Source organism: Rattus norvegicus, chromosome 8, assembly GCF_036323735.1.
Source record: "Rattus norvegicus strain BN/NHsdMcwi chromosome 8, GRCr8, whole genome shotgun sequence".
Lineage (NCBI taxonomy): Eukaryota > Metazoa > Chordata > Mammalia > Rodentia > Muridae > Rattus > Rattus norvegicus.
The window spans coordinates 9,042,166-9,059,369 of NC_086026.1; the positions used below are offsets into that span (position 1 = coordinate 9,042,166).

General features: G+C 37.2%; 1 protein-coding gene across 6 annotated transcripts in view; it reads left to right on the top strand.

Annotated features, from left to right (window-relative positions):
- Positions 1 to 17,204, top strand: part of Gucy1a2 (guanylate cyclase 1 soluble subunit alpha 2) — a 389,111-nt gene that overhangs the window by 256,954 nt on the left and 114,953 nt on the right. For 5 of the 6 annotated variants that reach the window (NM_023956.1, XM_063266107.1, XM_039082125.2 and 2 more), the window contains 1 exon segment: positions 3,640 to 3,783. The exons of the other annotated variant lie outside the window; for it this stretch is intronic. In NM_023956.1, coding sequence (NP_076446.1) covers positions 3,640 to 3,783 — 144 coding nt within the window. 6 annotated transcript variants of the gene reach the window in all.

The following is a 17,204-nucleotide window of genomic DNA, read 5'->3' on the forward strand; positions in this document are numbered from 1 at the left end:
AGGATAAATGTGTTCTTTGAGCTTTAGTAACTTTTTTTTTTACAAATTTGGATGCCCTTGCATTTGAAGCATAGATGTTCAGAATTGAGAGTTCTTCTTGGTGCTAACTGGCCTTGCTGTCTCTGATTAGACTCTTTCTGTGAGCCTGTGAGTCTGGCTGTATCAGAATTCCTGGGGGCCCAGATCTCTATGATCCTGTGATTCTGTGATCCTGGATGTCTCAGAACTCCTATAGGTCAAGCTGCCTCTCATTCTGGGTGTAGTGGTTGGAGAGCCAGAGTCTGGATCTACTCCCCAGTACAGGTGCAAACTGGAAAGAATAAATGCTTCTGGCTGGGCAGGGGCTTATGTGTCCCCTGGGTTTCTGGGGATTGAAGGTATGTCAGGTTTGGGGCAGAGGTTGGTGCCTTACCTGAGATCCTGTGTGTGTCAGAGGTGAGTGCGTGGAGAGCCAGAGCCCAGGGTCCACTCCTGGGTACATGTGCACAAACAAATTTAAATTTTAAAGAATGATAAATAAACTCTTCATAAAAGTAGGTGTGGTCGTGTGGTGAACAGCAATCATATACTGCATTGATCTTGCCCTAGTCTCCTCTCATGTATTTCTGGGAGGATAGAAGTATGTTTGCTGGTTTGTTTGTTTTCCTTGTGTTTCTGAGTCTTACTCTATCTTTATCCCCCTGCTTCATTGAACTGTCTTTATTCTTCTGTGTTGTTATTCTGGAGCAAGTTCCAAAGCCAGAGCACTATTCTTTATACTGTTTGTTGTACTTTATGTAAAAATTACAAAAAACAAATGATAAAGTGATTCAAAACGCAGACAACTTTTGAACAGTTATTGTGTCATCTCTTTCAATCCTTGCTTGCTTTTTTTCATTTTAGTTTAAATAAGAAACCACAAGAGTATTTGGAATTGATACATGATGTAAACACTTCTATGTCTCATAAATTTGACTATTTACTGTGAAGAGAATCTACAAAAAAGTCCTCACATGTATATTTTTACTAAATGTGCAGGAAACTGTTTTCATTGGTGACAGAAGAGGGAAATTAAGCTTTCATTGAACACAGTTGGTAGTGTTAATCCAGAGCAGAACACCGGGAAGAAATGTTCCTTTCATAATACAACTAGACGTTTGTTCTTGCATTTATGAATTCTAGTACCAAATAATTTTATTTCTCCTGTGCAAAAGGAGGTTTCTGTTTTCCAATATCCTTCGTGATGAATGGAACCCTATCCACTTGATTCCTTAGAAGTTGCATAAGTCCCATCTAGTTATGAAGAGCCAAGGATTTCTCTTCTCCACTTAATCCTCTAACCTGAATTAATCATTAAACATGGATGAGAAATAACTGTTCCTTCAGATTGTGAGGTCATATTACTATCTCATGATGACTGAACCAAGCATTGCAATCAACAATATATGTCACTTTCTTACTATCCTTTAAATTATTTTTAGCTTTAAACATTTTATGTGTGTACAAGTTTTGCAAGCATGTATATCTATAGTTGTATACGGCACTTTTCAGAATCCAAACTAGGGCATCAGAACTCCTAGAATTTGAGTGACAGCCTGCTATCACATTGACCATGTGGATGCTGGGGATTAAATCTGGTCCTTTGGAAGCACAACTATGGCTCTTAACTACTGAGAAATCTCTCTTAATCTTGTTATTTATGATAACTATTACAACTTTGGAAACCAAAATTGTTGATATATTTACATGATATGAAGTATACAACTTAACATGATTTTATTTTTTTTAAATGTACCACGTTTTCTTTATTCATTCTCCACTTGAAGAACATCTAAGTTGTTCCCAGTTTCTGGCTATTACAAATAAAGCTGCTATGAACATAATTGAGCAACTGTCATTGTGGTAAGGTAAAGCATCCTTTGGGTATAAGCCCAAGAGTGCTATAGCTGGGGTTTGATTTAAGTCAGTTCCTAATTTTCTGAAAACCACCATATTGATTTCCACAGTGTTAACATGATTTTAATTAGCTCATGTATATTCTATACAAATTATTTCACCCTTTGTTTATTTTCTAATGTGTTTATGCAACATTTCAATTGGTAACTTCAGTTCACTTCATGCTATTGCATTTTTTTCCTAATGAAAAAGTCCCTTATGTAATCAACCTTTACGAATGCTTTTATGTGCATGAGAGAGTGTGAGCATGTTTATGTGGTTATATACATGTGAGCAGGTGCATGCATACATGTGTTAACCTCAAAAACTAGGAAAGATCCATCTTGTTTATTTGAGAGATGGTATTCTATTGCTCTGTAAGGCACAGATTTAACTAGGTTAGCTGTCAGTCAATGCTCAAATATCTACATATTTTCCACCCTGACATTGAGATTATAAACACAGGTCATCATAATTGGCTTTTTATGGGGATTCATTGGCATTCTCGGCTTCTCATGCACTTCATCAATTGTGCTATTGTCCTAGCCATTTTTATGGTTTTAAAGTCTTGTGGTTCAAATTATAGAAATACGTGCTTACAAACAACTCTATTTTTCTGGAAATTTGGTAAACTGCTAATGAAGTGATGATGAAAATATTCTAAGAAGTTGTGTACCAAAACAATGTATGTTCAAACTGGCTGAAAAGCCATGTAATTCATACAAATAAATTACTAACTTTTAATTATGATTCATAAAATAGTTACAAATTTATTTCGAAGTGCATAGCTGGTAGCCATCCAAATTTTAAAAACTTGTAAATAGAAAAAGGATCAGGGCTTGGGAGTAAGCTCATTGGATAACAGTACATAGTGTTCTAAAGCCTGAGTTAGATCCTGTTGAAGGACACAGGAGTCTACATGTAATTCCAGTAGGAAGAGCTCTTGACAACCTCACAACAAAGTTTTGTACATCTGAGTCATTTAATATTAGATAAATATTTTAAATGAGTCAACATCAGCATCCAATTATAATGAAGCCTGTCAATGGAATAAGATTAGATTCAGAAGAATACCTTAACAGTGATTGATATTTATTTTATTGTATAGTTGTGGCTGTTTTTGACCTTCCTATTTCACATTCTTAAATCAAATATAATGATTTCTCATTTCTGTTTTTTCATTAAATATTAGATAATGTATACAAATTACTTAAGTGATTAATGACATGGCATATAAATTTAATAATTTTTAGTATTATAGTTTTTAAGAATGAGTGAAAGCAGACTTGACATCAAATTACAGATGGATGCAATATATAAGTTTGCAATTTGGAAGGTAGGAAATTTGAAGATTAAAAAAGAAACAAAAAAAAACAAAACAAAAAAAACGAAAGTTTTCTGAAAGACTACCAAAATGCCTCTTGAAAAAGTTATCATTTGAATATCATGTAGATAAAATACTGCCTAGTCTGGTTTTAGAGGAATATTACAGTCATTTGTACTTTCAATGATCATCTATAGTGATAATGAATAACCTAAAGGGAGATGTTAGTATTTGATTGCAGCTGTTTGCAAACTCTACTGTGATTACACTCAGCTGTCTAATTGCTTAATGTATTGGTGTTTCCTTGACATAATTTTCAGCATGATTTGTGGCTGCAGATCACTAATCATTTATCTTCTGACTCATTATGTGTTTGCATTTGATTTATCTGATTGTTGCAGGTAGAAACAATAGGGGACGCATACTGTGTTGCATCAGGGCTTCACAGGAAAAGCCTATGCCATGCGAAGCCCATTGCTCTGATGGCCTTAAAGATGATGGAGCTTTCAGAAGAGGTTCTGACTCCTGATGGAAGACCCATTCAGGTAACCTCAACAAGCTGATGTGAAAAACAAATACTCCTTTTAATGAACCTTTTTTCTGGGAAAAAAAGGGGGGTGGTATTCAGAAATTCTCTTCTGATGTAAACTTCTTATAGTTAATAAGCCTAGACAGGACAGGGAACAACTAAGGCTAACACATAGGCCAGGGTGGTCCATCAGTAAAGCTGTGTGGAAGACAAATTTACCATGAACTGTAGAAAGAATGAAAGAATTTAACCAAGCAAACCTTACTGTCAGTGCATAAACTACTCCGATTAAAATGAGACTTTTGGGGCAAATCAGAATCTGAGATGTACCCAAAGCAAGAAGTAAAAGTCCAGTATTCCTCATGAGGTTCTGGACCTTAGAGTTTTGTGGTGTGTGTGTGTGTGTTTGTGTGTGTGTGTGTGTGTGTGTGTGTGTGTGTGTGTTTTAGTGCTTCCTTCTTAGAAACACCTACCAAAGAAATTTGAAAAGTAGACTTACCATTTGGGAATTGCAATTTTATTAGCAGTATTTTCGTCTTGTTGAAATAAATGGCTCCCTGCAATTTAAAGTCAGTCTCCAAGAATTATTGAGCTAATCTAATTACATTGTTGTTTAAACCCAGCGGATAGTACCAGATATTACCACATATCCTTGACAAATAGATTCCTCATACTCAGAAAAATGTTTGAACTAAGAAAGAACTTTTAGAAAACTTTGTTATCCACTAGTTTACCACAGAAGAGAGACTTCACAAGTGTGTAGTTACCAGGTAATATCAACCTAACGTCTCCAAATAAATTTCCATTTAAAACTATTAAAGTGGTGGGGGTTTTTGTTTGTTTGGATGGTTGGTTGGTTGGTTTTTTATTTACTTTTATTCTTTTAGAGTCCAGTACTTACACCCCTCCTCAGCCACCCTCCCACAGTTCATTGCAATCATCTTCATTCCTGTCTCTAGAAGATCTCCCCCTACCCGACAAGGTCTCCCCTCTCCCTGCAACCTCAAAACTCTCCAAGGTTAGGCTCTTCTTCCACTGAGGCCAGACCAGGGAGTCCTCCACTCTGACCAGCTCTTGTATGCTGCTTGGTTTCTAGAACAGTATCTGAGAGATCTCTGTGTCTCAAGTTGAGAAAGCTGACTACCTTCCTATATACCTGGAATGAGTGTTTTTTCCTTGATCACAATTTTTTTCCCATGCCTATGTCTTTTTCCAGTTAATTGTGAAAGTTCATTGTATTTCTTATTATGCAGGCATATTCTTTCCTTAATTCTAACTTTATTACATCTTTCTAGCAAAACAACTACAACTATCTCCTAAAACTTTCTTTCAAAAATTACTTAAATCAAAACAGGCATTCTATAGAATTCTTTATTCATCTAAATGGCATTAATTCTTAGATGTTCACCTTCTTGTTGATCTCCAGGATACCCAGGAATCATTATGGTATGTAATAGTGACAGGAATGTATCAGTACCAAGAAGCAATCCTAGGATGAAGTCTTAGAGCTCATACATTGCTGACCATGGAAAAAGATGAGGTATCTACAGAAAATTCAACTGCATGATTTTAGCATTTCTTAAATGGCTCCTGAAAAAAATCTCAAATTGGTTCCATATATAAATTCAAGGTCAGTTCAACATTAAAAAAAGCTCTAATATAAAAGCATAAATATGTAATAATTGACTTAAAGATGGAAAAATATATGGTAAAAAACAATGCTGATCATGAAAGTAGAGATGCATAAATTTTGCTACAACAAAATCAATTTTTTTCTGTTCTCTGAAGAATTTAAAGGATAACTACACAGTTCCTAGAATTTTTAAAGCATATATAAATAATAAAAATACTATTAGTCTCACCAATGGTTAGAATCACATAAATAATAACACTATGGCACAACATTTTGCCAACTAGCTTAATTCATGTTTCAGCCACTGACAATGTCACTTTGGAGAGGATACCAAATAGCAGGATTCTGAATAACAATTGCTGTTTAAATTGTGCTCCATGTAAAACTCAACAACTCTTCTCCTAGAGGTTTGCCTTAGGGAGTTGCTTTTGGTGGCGTTAGCAGAAATTAGATACAGAATTCTTTGTAGAAACAGTTTTGCTAATTGGTTCAAATAGTAAATAACAAAATGGTTCTTAAACCCTTAAAATGAAAAATCATGTCATATTTATTATAACTTAGCAGAACATGCAATTGGGAAAATTAATGACATTCACTGGTGACATCAAAATGAATGGATATAAAGAAACAAAAGTGATACAGCAAAAAAGAATTTCACTCATCAGTTAAAATTTAAAATCAATAAGAATCACCACTCTTTAGAATACCTCCATTGATTAAAAAAAAGTGCAAACTTAAAAACAGGAGTTACTGTCCTAAAATTAAAGATGCTTATCTCTAAGTGAAAGGGTGAGATTTAAGAGGATTCTGCATCAAAGAAAGCATACCCAGAAAAAATTGTTCACTTTCCTAGTTTTCATGATATTTTGAGGCTTATTGTGACTCTTTCAAAAAGCAGAGTTCTCTGGCCACTCTTACAGTGGTATGGAACTTTAAAGAGAAAACTTGAAGTTGTCGTCATCATGGAGTTTTTTTTTATTTATTAATGGCATTTCTGATTACTACAAAAACAAACTACAGAATTGGAGCCTCATTTCTCCTGCAAACTACTCCACATGGAAACTATGAATCTTATCAGCTAAGCAAACATATTGCTTGGGATTTTTGTTGTATAGTAAGTTTTCCCTATTAGAAGATTTAATATTTAAAATTTATTTCAGTATCATCAAAACAAATTAAATACCCAATGACCAGAACAAAGCCATTATATCTTATAGAGTGCTTCAAAATATTCCCATTTCTGGGTTGTAATATTTAGTCAATCTCACAAATCAGATAGTCTTATTAAAAATAGGAAGAGAAACTGTTAATAAAGATTAAATAAAATGGAGAAATAAAATTCCAAATAATAAAAACCAACCTAATAATTCTAGCCTTGTTACTATTTTATAATATTTATGTACATGGGAATATTTTAATTAATTTATTTATTCTACATCCTTACAAAAATTTCCCCTTCCTCCTCTCCTCTTAGTCCTTCCCCTACTCTGCTTCCTCGCCCCTCCTGCTCTCTTTTTCTTCAGAAAAAGAGAAGACTCCCATGGATGTCAACCATCTTTGGCATATAAGCTGCAGTATGACTAAGTGTGTTTTCCCTATTAAGGGCTGAAAAGACAATCCAATAGGGGGAAATGGTCCCAAAGGCAGACAATGGAGCAAAGAAAATTGATGTTCCAATTGTTAGGAATCCCATGTGAAGACCAAGCTGCACCACTGTAATTTATGAGCAGAAGGCTGATGTCAGTCTCAGGTATGCTCTCTGGTTGTTTGTTCATTCTCAGTGGGTTCCTATGATGCCAGGTTGGTTGAAAGGAACCAAGAATAGACATCATGAGTGGAAAAGGAATAGGGGCAGGAAGAGAGTGATGACTATTGGAATGTGTTTGAACAAGAGGAACATCAATACTAGGAGGACCTCTTTAATTACATTGAGAAAAAATTTTCACAGTACAATGTTTGACTGTTGCAGCAGAGCTTTTAAGTGATCTGCCGTCCGTGTATCCATAATTATATTTTAAAGAATGTTCCTGACTTTACAGTCTTCATCTCTTCTCAGAGCTAAGGCTATATTCTACAGCCCTCCTCATGGAAAAACTGTCCAGAGAGAGCTGGTCTCCCAAGAGTGCTTTCATTCCTAAGCCCACAGGGAAACCCCACTTTTGCTCCAATAACTGTCTAAAGAGGGATCTGCCAGAAGGAAAAAGGGCACAGGAATCATGGAGCAGCCTGAGACAGGACCCTAAGACTGCCTTCACTGAGCTGGTTTCCCAGGAGCGGGCTCACTCTTAAGTTCACAGGCTCAAAGTGTCACAGACTCACAGGAGTTACAAGGTCCAGCAATACCAACTAATATCAGAGATAACCAGATGGCAAGAATCAAGACCAAGAATCCAAGCAACAGAAACCAAGACACCATAGAATCATCAGAACCCAGTTCTCCCACCGCAGCAAGTCCTGGATTCCCAAACACTCCAGAAAGGCAAAACTCAGATTTAAAATCACATAACATCATGATGATTGAGGACTTCAAGAAGGACATAAATAACTCCCTTAAAGAAATACAAGAGAAAGTAGAAGCCCTTACAGAGAAAACCAAAAAATCCCTTAAAGAGTTACAGAAAAACACAACCAAATATGTGAAAGAAGTTTTAAAAAAACCATACTGGATCGAAAAATGGAAATAGAAATGGAAGAAGTAAGCTGGAGTAGCTATTCTAATAACGAATAAAATCAAATTTCAACTAAAAGTTATCAAAAAAATAAGGAAAGACACTTCATATCCATCAAAGGAAAAATCCACCAAGATGAACTCTCAATCCTAAATATATATGCTCCAAATACAAGGGCACCTATATACATAAAAGAAACCTTACTAAAGCTCAAAACACACATTGCACCTCACCCAATAATAGTAGGAGATTTCAACACCCCACTCTCATCAATGGACAAGTCATGGAAACAAAAATTAAATAAAGACAGACTAAGAGAAGTCATGAACCTAATGGACTTAACAGATATTTCTGGAACATTCTAACCTAAAGCAAAAGGATATACATTCTTCTAAGCACCTCATGGTATTTTCTCCAAATTTGACCATAAAATTGGTCAAAATCAGACCTCAACACATACAGAAAGTTAGAAATAATCCCATGCGTCCTATCAGACCACCACGGCCTAAAACTGGTCTTCAATAACAATAAGGGAAGAACGCCCACATATACATGGAAGTTGAACAATGCTCTACTTATGATAACCTGGTCAAGGAAGAAATAAAGAAAGAAATTAAAGACTTTTTAGAATTTAATGAAAATTAAGGTACAACATACCCAAACTTATGGGACACAATGAAAGCTGTGCTAAGAGGAAAACTCATAGCTCTGAGTGCCTGCAGAAAGAAACGAGAGCATATGTAACCATCTTGACAGCACACCGAAAAGCTCTAGAACAAAAAGAAGCAAATACACCCAGGAGGAGTAGAAGGCAGGAAATAATCATACTCAGAGCTGAAATCAAACAAGTAGAAAAAAAAAAGGACCGTAGAAAGAATCAACAGAACCAAAAGTTGGTTCTTTGAGGAAATCAACAAGATACATAAACCCTTAGCCAGACTAATGAGAGGACACAGAGAGTGTATCCAAATTAACAAAATCAGAAATGAAAAGGGAGACATAACTACAGAATCAGAGGAAATTCAAATAATCATCAGATCCTACTACAAAAGCCTATATTCAACAAAACTTGAAAATATGCAATAAATGGACAATTTCCTAGACAGATACCAGGTACCAAAGTTAAATCAGGAACAGATAAACCAGTTAAACAACCCCGTGACTCCTAAGGAAACAGAAGCAGGCATTAAAGGTCTCCTAACCAAAAAGAGCCCAGGTCCAGATGGGTTTAGTGCAGAATTCTACCAGACCTTCATAGAAGACCTCATACCAATACTATCCAAACTATTCCACAAAATTGAAGCAAATGGAGCACTACCGAATTCCTTCTATGAAGACACAAGTATTCTTATACCTAAACTACACAAAGACCCAACAGAGAAAGAGAACTTCAGACCAATTTCCCTTATGAATATCAACGCAAAAATACTCAATAAAATTCTGGCAAACCGAATCCAAGAGCACATCAAAACAATCATCCACGATGATCAAGTAGGATTCATCCCAGGCATGCAGGGATGGTTTAATATACGGAAAACCATCAACGTGACCCATTATATAAACAAACTGAAAGAACAAAACCACATGATCATTTCATTAGATGCTGAGAAAGCATTTAACAAAATTCAACACCCCTTCAGGATAAAAGTCCTGGAAAGAATAGGAATTCAAGTCCCATACCTAAACATACTAAAAGCCATATACAGCAAACCAGTTGCTAACATTAAACTAAATGGAGAGAAACTTGAAACAATCCCATTAAAAGCAGGAACTAGACAAGGCTGCCCACTCTCTCCCTACTTATTCAATATAGTTTTTGAATTTCTAACCAGAGCAATCAGACAACAAAAGGAGATCAAGGGGATACAGATTGGAAAAGAAGGAGTCAAAATATCCCTATTTACAGATGATATGACAGTATATTTAAGTGATCCCAAAAGTTCCACCAGAGAACTACTGAAGCTTATAAACAACTTCAGCCAAATGGCTGGGTTTAAAATTAAATAAATCAGTAGTCTTCCTCTACACAAAAGAGAAACAAGCCGAGAAAGAAATTAGGGAAACGCCACCCTTCATAATAGTCCCAAATAATATAAAGTACCTCGGTGTGATTTTAACCAAGCAAGTAAAAGTATTATCTCCATAATTTAAATCTCAGCCTGTTAATCCTTTTCATAGAGGAAGGCTTGAGTTAATTTTATACACTACTACTTTGCTGAAGTTTTTTATCAGGCTTAGTAATTCTCTGGTGGAAGTTTAGTAGTCACTTGAGTATCATCTGCAAATAGTGATATTCTGACTTGTTCCTTTCCCATTTGTATCCCTTTGAACTCCTTTGGTTTTCTAATTGCTCTGGCTAGGACTTTGAGTACTATATAGAATAAGTAGAAAGAGAGTGTGCAGCTTTGTCTAGTCCCTTATTTTTGTCAGATTGCTTCAAGATTCTCTCCATTTAGATTGATGTTGACTACTGTATGCTGTATAGTGCTTTTACCATTTTTAGGTATGGGCCTTAAATTCCTGATATATACATGGGCTTTCTGTTGTTTTTGTTATTATGGGAGACAAGCCTTAATCTGTGGTGATCTGATAGAATGCATGGGATTATTACAATCTGTTGAGGTCTGTTTTGTGACTGATTATATGGCCAATATTGGAGAAGGGAACATGAGGTTCTGAGAATGAAATGAATATGTTAAATCCATTTGATTCATAACTTCTGTTTGTTTCATTATGTCCCTTTTTAGTTTCTGTTTCCATGATCTGTCCATTGATGAGAGTGGGGTTATGAAATATCCCACTATGATTTTGTGAGGAGAAATGTATGATTTGTGGTTTAGTAAGGTTTCTTTTATGAATGCAGTTGCCCTTGCATTTGGAGCATAGATATTCAGGATTGAGAGTTCATCTTGGTTGATTTTTTCCTTTGATGAGGGTCCTTCCTTATCTTTTTTTGACAATTTTTGGTTGAAAGTGGATTTTATTCCATATTAGCATTGCTACTCTAGCTTGTTTCTTCAGACGATTTTCTTTGAAAATTGGTTTCCAGCATTTTATTCTGAGATAGTATCATTCTTTGTCAGTGAGGTGTGTTTCCTTTATGCAGCAAAATGCTGGGTCCATTTTACTTATCCTTTCTCTTAGTCTTTGTCTTTTTTTTTCTTTTTTTTTTCCTTTTTTTTTTAACGTGAGTTTTTCTTATATACATTTCGAGTGTTATTCCCTTTCCCGGTTTCCTGGCAAACATCCCCCTCCCCCCTCCCCTTCCTTAAGGGTGTTCCCCTCCCAACCCTCCCCCCATTGCCGCCCTCCCCCCATAGTCTAGTTCACTGGGGGTTCAGTCTTAGCAGGACCCAGGGCTTCCCCTTCCACTGGTGCTCTTACTAGGATATTCATTGCTACCTATGGGGTCAGAGTCCAGGGTCAGTCCATGTATAGTCTTTAGGTAGTGGCTTAGTCCCTGGAAGCTCTGGTTGCTTGACATTGTTGTACGTATGGGGTCTCGAGCCCCTTCAAGTTCTTCCAGTTCTTTCTCTGATTCCTTCAACGGGGGACCTATTCTCAGTTCAGTGGTTTGCTGCTGGCATTCGCCTCTGTATTTGCTGTATTCTGGCTATGTCTCTCAGGAGCGATCTACATCCGGCTCCTGTCGGTCTACACTTCTTTGCTTCATCAATCTTGTCTAAATGGGTGGCTGTATATGTATGGGCCACATGTGGGGCAGGCTCTGAATGGGTGTTCCTTCAGTCTCTGTTTCAATCTTTGCCTCTCCCTTCCCTGCAAAGGGTATTCTTTTTCCTCATTTAAAGAAGGAGTGAAGCATTCACATTTTGATCATCCGTCTTGAGTTTCGTTTGTTCTAGGGATCTAGGGTAATTCAAGCATTTGGGCTAATAGCCACTTATCAATGAGTGCATACCATGTATGTCTTTCTGTGATTGGGTAAGCTCACTAAGGATGATATTTTCCAGTTCCAACCATTTGCCTACGAATTTCATAAACTCATTGTTTTTGATAGCTGAGTAATATTCCATTGTGTAGATGTACCACATTTTCTGTATCCATTCTTCTGTTGAAGGGCATCTGGATTCTTTCCATTTTCTGGCTATTATAAATAAGGCTGCGATGAACATAGTGGAGCACGTGTCTCTTTTATAGGTTGAGGCATCTTTTGGGTATATGCCCAAGAGAGGTATAGCTGGATCCTCAGGCAGTTCAATGTCCAATTTTCTGAGGAACCTCCAAACTGATTTCCAGAATGGTTTTACCAGTCTGCAATCCCACCAACAATGGAGGAGTGTTCCTCTTTCTCCACATCCTCGCCAGCATCTGCTGTCACCTGAGTTTTTGATCTTAGCCATTCTCACTGGTGTGAGGTGAAATCTCAGGGTTGTTTTGATTTGCATTTCCCTTATGACTAAAGATGTTGAACATTTCTTTAGGTGTTTCTCAGCCATTCGGCATTCCTCAGCTGTGAATTCTTTGTTTAGCTCTGAACCCCATTTTTAATAGGGTTATCTGTTTCCCTGCGGTCTAACTTCTTGAGTTCTTTGTATATTTTGGATATAAGGCCTCTATCTGTTGTAGGATTGGTAAAGATCTTTTCCAAATCTGTTGGTTGCCGTTTTGTCCTAACCACAGTGTCCTTTGCCTTACAGAAGCTTTGCAGTTTTATGAGATCCCATTTGTCGATTCTTGATCTTAGAGTGTAACCATTGGTGTTTTGTTCAGGAAATTTTTTCCAGTGCCCATGTGTTCAAGATGCTTCCCTAGTTTTTCTTCTATTAGTTTGAGTGTGTCTGGTTTGATGTGGAGGTCCTTGATCCACTTGGACTTAAGCTTTGTACAGGGTGATAAGCATGGATCGATCTGCATTCTTCTACATGTTGACCTCCAGTTGAACCAGCACCATTTGCTGAAAATGCTATCTTTTTTTCATTGGATGGTTTTGGCTCCTTTGTCAAAAATCAAGTGACCGTAGGTGTGTGGGTTCATTTCTGGGTCTTCAATTCTATTCCATTGGTCTATCTGTCTGTCTCTGTACCAATACCATGCAGTTTTTATCACTATTGCTCTGTAATACTGCTTGAGTTCAGGGATAGTGATTCCCCCTGAAGTCCTTTTATTGTTGAGGATAGCTTTAGCTATCCTGGGTTTTTTGTTATTCCAGATGAATTTGCAAATTGTTCTGTCTAACTCTTTGAAGAATTGGATTGGTATTTTGTGGGGATTGCATTGAATCTGTAGATCGCTTTTGGTAAAATGGCCATTTTTACTATATTAATCCTGCCAATCCATGAGCATGGGAGATCTTTCCATCTTCTGAGGTCTTCTTCAATTTCTTTCCTCAGTGTCTTGAAGTTCTTATTGTACAGCTCTTTTACTTGCTTGGTTAAAGTCACACCGAGGTACTTTATATTATTTGGGTGTATTATGAAGGGTGTCGTTTCCCGAATTTCTTTCTCGGCTTGTTTCGCTTTTGTATAGAGGAAGGCAACTGATTTATTTGAGTTAATTTTATACCCAGCCACTTTGCTGAAGTTGTTTATCAACTTTAGTAGTTCTCTGGTGGAACTTTTGGGATCACTTAAATATACTATCATATCGTCTGCAAATAGTGATATTTTGACCTCTTCTTTTCCGATCTGTATCCCCTTGATCTCCTTTTGTTGTCTGATTGCTCTGTCTAGAATTTCAAGAACTATATTGAATAAGTAGGGAGAGAGTGGGCAGCCTTGTCTAGTCGCTGATTTTAGTGGGATTGCTTAAAGTTTCCCTCCATTTAGTTTAATGTTAGCAACTGGTTTGCTGTATATGGCTTTTACTATGTTTAGGTATGGGCCTTGAATTCCTATTTTTTCCAGGACTTTTATCATGAAGGGGTGTTGAATTTTGTCAAATGCTTTCTCAGCATCTAATGAAATGATCATGTGGTTCTGTTCTTTCAGTTTGTTTATATAATGGATCATGTTGATGGTTTTCCGTATATTAAACCATCCCTGCATGCCTGGGATGAATCCTACTTGATCATCGTGGATGATTGTTTTGATGTGCTCTTGAAATCGGTTTGCCCGAATCTTATTGAGTATTTTTGCGTCGATATTCATAAGGGAAATTGGTTTGAAGTTCTCTTTCTTTGTTGTGTCTTTGTGTGGTTTAGGTATAAGAGTAATTGTGGCTTCGTAGAAGGTATTCGGTAGTGGTCCATCTGTTTCAATTTTGTGGAATAGTTTGGTTAATATAGGTATGAGGTCTTCTATGAAGGTTTGATAGAATTCTGCACTAAACCCGTCTGGACCTGGGCTCTTTTTGGTTGGGAGACCTTTAATGACTGCTTCTATTTCCTTAGGAGTTATGGGGTTGTTTAACTGGTTTATCTGTTCCTGATTTAACTTTGATACCTGGTATCTGTCTAGGAAATTGTCCATTTCCTGAATTTTTCAAGTTTTGTTGAATATAGGTTTTTATAGTAAGATCTGATGATTTTTTGAATTTCCTCTGAATCTGTTGTTATGTCTCCCTTTTCATTTCTGATTTTGTTAATTTGGACGCACTCTCTGTGTCCTCTCGTTAGTCTGGCTAAGGGTTTATCTATCTTGTTGATTTTCTCAAAGAACCAACTTTTGGTTCTGTTGATTCTTTCTATGGTCCTTTTTGTTTCTACTTGGTTAATTTCAGCTCTGAGTTTGATTATTTCCTGCCTTCTACTCCTCCTGGGTGTATTTGATTCTTTTTGTTCTAGAGCTTTTAGGTGTGCTGTCAAGCTGCTTCCATATGCTCTTTCCTGTTTCTTTCTGCAGGCACTCAGCGCTATGAGTTTTCCTCTTAGCACAGCTTTCATTGTGTCCCATAAGTTTGGGTATATTGTACCTTCATTTTCATTAAATTCTAAAAAGTTTTAATTTCTTTCTTTATTTCTTCCTTGACCAGGTTATCATTGAGTAGAGCATTGTTCAATTTCCACGTATATGTGGGCATTCTTCCCTTATTGTTATTGAAGACCAGTTTTAGGCCGTGGTGGTCCAATAGCACGCATGGGATTATTTCTATCTTTCTGTACCTGTTGAGGCCCGTTTTTTGACCAATTATATGGTCAATTTTGGAGAAAGTACCTTGAGGAGCTGAGAAGAAGGTATATCCTTTTGCTTTAGGATAGAATGTTCTATAAATATCCGTTAAGTCCATTTGGCTCATGACTTCTCTTAGTCTGTCGACATCACTGTTTAATTTCTGTTTCCATGATCTGTCCATTGATGGGAGTGGGGTGTTGAAATCTCCCACTATTATTGTGTGAGGTGCAATGTGTGTTCTGAGCTTTAGTAAGGTTTCTTTTACGTATATAGGTGCCCTTGTATTTGGGGCATATATATTTAGGATTGAGACTTCATCTTGGTGGATTTTTCCTTTGATGAATATGAAGTGTCCTTCCTTATCTTTTTTGATGTCTTTTAGTTGAAAATTGATTTTATTTGATATTAGAATGGCTACTCCAGCTTGCTTCTTCTGACCATTTGCTTGGAAAGTTGTTTTCCAGCCTTTCAGTCTGAGGTAGTGTCTGTCTTTGTCTCTGAGGTGTGTTTCCTGTAGGCAGCAGAATGCAGGGTCCTCGTTGCGTATCCAGTTTGTTAATCTATTTCTTTTTATTGGGGAGTTGAGGCCATTGATGTTGAGAGATATTAAGGAATAGTGATTATTGCTCCCATTATATTCATATTTGGATGTGAGGTTATGTTTGTGTGCTTTCATTCTCTTTGTTTTGTTGCCAAGACGATTAGTTTCTTGCTTCTTCTAGGGTATAGCTTACCTCCTTATGTTGGGCTTTACCATTTATTATCCTTTGTAGTGCTGGATTTGTAGAAAGATATTGTGTAAATTTGGTTTTGTCATGGAACATCTTGGTTTCTCCATCTATGTTAATTGAGAGTTTTGCAGGATACAGTAACCTTGGCTGGCATTTGTGTTCTCTTAGGGTTTGTATGACATCAGTCTTCACTCTCTTCTATACCTATTATCCTTAGGTTTGATCTTCTCATTGAGTCCTGGGTTTCCTGTATGTTTTGAACCAGTAGCTTTTTCTGCTTTACATTATCTTTGACAGTTGAGTCAATGATTTCTATGGAATCTTGTGCTCCTGAGATTCTCTCTTCCATCTCTTTTATTCTGTTCGTGAAGCTTGTATCTACAGCTCCTTGTCTCTTCTTTTGGTTTTCTATATCCAGGGTTGTCTCCATGTGTTCTTTCTTGATTGCTTCTATTTCCATTTTTAATTCCTTCAACTGTTTGATTGTGTTTTCCTGGATTTCTTTCAGGGATTTTTGTGTCTCCTCTCTATGCGCTTCTACTTGTTTATTTATGTTTTCCTGAAATTCTTCAGGGATTTTTGTGTTTCCTCTCTATGGGCTTCTACTTGTTTATTTATGTTTTCCTGGAATTCTTTCAGGCATTTTTGCGATTCCTCTCTGTAGGCTTCTACTTGTTCTCTAAGGGAGTTCTTCACATCTTTCTTGAAGTCCTCCAGCATCATGATCAAATATGATTTTGAAACTAGATCTTGCTTTTCTGGTGTGTTTGGGTATTCCACGTTTGTTTTGATGGGAGAATTGGGGTCCAATGGTGCCATGTAATCTTGGTTTCTGTTGCTTGGGTTCCTGCGCTTGCCTCTCGCCATCAGATTGTCTCTAGTGTTACTTTGTTCTGCTATTTCTGACAGTGGCTAGACTGGCGTATAAGCCTGTGTCAGGAGTGCTGTAGATCTGTTTTCCTGTTTTCTTTCAGCCTGGTATGGGGACAAAGTGTTCTGCTTTCGGGCGTGTAGTTTTTCCTCTCTACTGGTCTTCAGCTGTTCCTGTGGGCCTGTGTCTTGAGTTCATCAGGCAGGTCTCTTGCAGCAGAAAAGTTGGTCTTACCTGTGGTCCCGAGGCTCAAGTTTGCTCGCGGGGTGCTGCCCACGAGCTTTCTCTGCGGTGGAACAACCAGGAAGATCTGTGCGGCCGTTTCCGGGAGCTTCAGTGCACCAGGGTTCTAGATGGTGTTTGGTGTTTTCCTCTGGCGTCCAAGATGTGTGTGCAGAGTGCAGTCTCATCTGGTTTTCCAGGCGTGTCTGCCTCTCTGAAGTTTTACCTCTCCCACCCAGGG